A 1,831-nucleotide genomic window follows, 5' to 3' on the forward strand; every position below is an offset into this window, starting at 1 on the left:
CAAAATTAAATAATGTAAATTTTTGTAGCCGTAACACATTTAAAATTAAGATCTTGACATAATTAATTTTAGTAAAGAAAAAATGTTTATGATAATGTTAAAAAAATATCACACTGTGTCTTATCGACTTCATAAAAGATATTAAATTACACTATCGGAAATATCTAATAGCATATTATTCTTTAGATAGTATTCGACTTAACTACCAAAATTAAAAGATTTTTTATATAACGTTTATTCAGTTCCATGGATAGCTAATTTTTATATATTTATAACTTTTGTTTTAGATAAATTTAAAATAAATAAACACTAACCAATTACTTTTCAAAATTAATGTTTAATCAGATTTATGTTTGTAACATGGTTTCTAATGTCGCAACTTAATACAAAAAAACAGGTTATGGTTATTCATAACATACATTAATACTGCACATGTAAATAATACATTGATTGCTTTATTATTCGTTTAAATAAGAGGGTGTAGTTAACTGTATTGTTCAAATTTACATAACAAAATCGACAATTTTTTAACTAATACATCAAAAGAAATTTTTTTAGCTAAAATTGTATGCCCGTGAATAACTGATTTTTAATTTTATGGATTTTCTAAATTTTATATTTTATAAATAAAATGTTCAAAAAAAAAAATACACAAAAAATTAATGTGAGAGGTTATTCAAATATCAATAAGAAAAACATGGTAACCAATAAAGGTTCTTTTATAAAAAGTACTTATAAACGTAGTTTAAAACGGGGCAGTTATTTCGATCTACTTGCATTAGTAAGTTTTACATTTACACAATAATTATAAAAGATATGTAGTTAACGAATTTTTTGATCAATTTTTACACAAAAAATTATATTTGTCTGTTAATATTACTGTGAGTTGTTTTTTCCATTAGAAATTTTAAAATATGAATCTGGTTAAAAAAATATTTTATATACTTTTTGATAAATTTGACAATTAAATAAAAATTAAATTTTTTAATCATTAGATTTTATATTTAAAAAATATTTTATAAAAAATGTATATTTATAGATGCGTGGCAATATTGACAGGAAGCTGGCTAGTGGACAGAAAGGTTTCTATTACACCTTCTTGCTGATATAAATAGGTTCGGTTAGCACTTAGATAGGGTTTATAGAATACGCGCTTAGACTGATTCTTATTGGATGAATTCAAATTACCGGGAGTTCTATCCTGCCTTGCTATGTACTTGTGTTTCATCCTGGAAAACATTAAGGGATCTATAAAAATTTTATTATATTAAATTTTTTATAAAACGGAGAAAAATCCCAATTGGTAATTAATACCACAAGATGTTATTAAAGAATACAGTGTGGATGCAATAAAATTTTGTTTGTCTCTTATTTGTAAAAAATTGTTAACTAATCAGTACTTACAGTACTTAACATTATTTATTTGTTGATAAAGATACTTTCAAAAATAATTATTTTCTCGTTAAATAGATTTATTAAAAAACAACTTGTTATAAAACTTTAAATATGAATTATTTTAATTTAACACCTGTGTTAATTTTTTGTTTTTTTGTGGTAATACGAAACACTTTAATAACTTTTTCTACAAAAAATAAAGAAAGAAGGTTAAAAGCATTTGTTGAAACTGAAATAGGTGTAGTTATAAATTGAAATGTTAAAAATAGGAAAAAATATAATCTTAATTTAGTACTATAGTAAACGATTTATATAAGTTGTTAAAAGAATTTTTACTGATAAATATTAGAGTAATTTTTTTATAACCTATATCTTACTAAAAATACATTTAATAATTTTTTTGTTTAATATCTGTACGGAGTAATTCTTTTACAGA

General features: G+C 22.1%; 1 protein-coding gene across 1 annotated transcript; it reads right to left on the reverse strand.

The window, feature by feature from the left end:
* Window positions 1-1,033: 1,033 nt before the first annotated feature.
* On the reverse strand, window positions 1,034-1,240 carry AAJ76_3310001240 (hypothetical protein; the record flags this gene model as incomplete). Its single annotated transcript, XM_024475220.1, has 1 exon — window positions 1,034-1,240. One exon carries the CDS (start codon window positions 1,238-1,240, stop codon window positions 1,034-1,036), a length of 207 nt encoding a protein of 68 aa, XP_024329408.1.
* Window positions 1,241-1,831: the final 591 nt, after the last annotated feature.

Source organism: Vairimorpha ceranae, assembly GCF_000988165.1.
Source record: "Vairimorpha ceranae strain PA08 1199 chromosome Unknown NODE_331, whole genome shotgun sequence".
Lineage (NCBI taxonomy): Eukaryota > Fungi > Microsporidia > Nosematidae > Vairimorpha > Vairimorpha ceranae.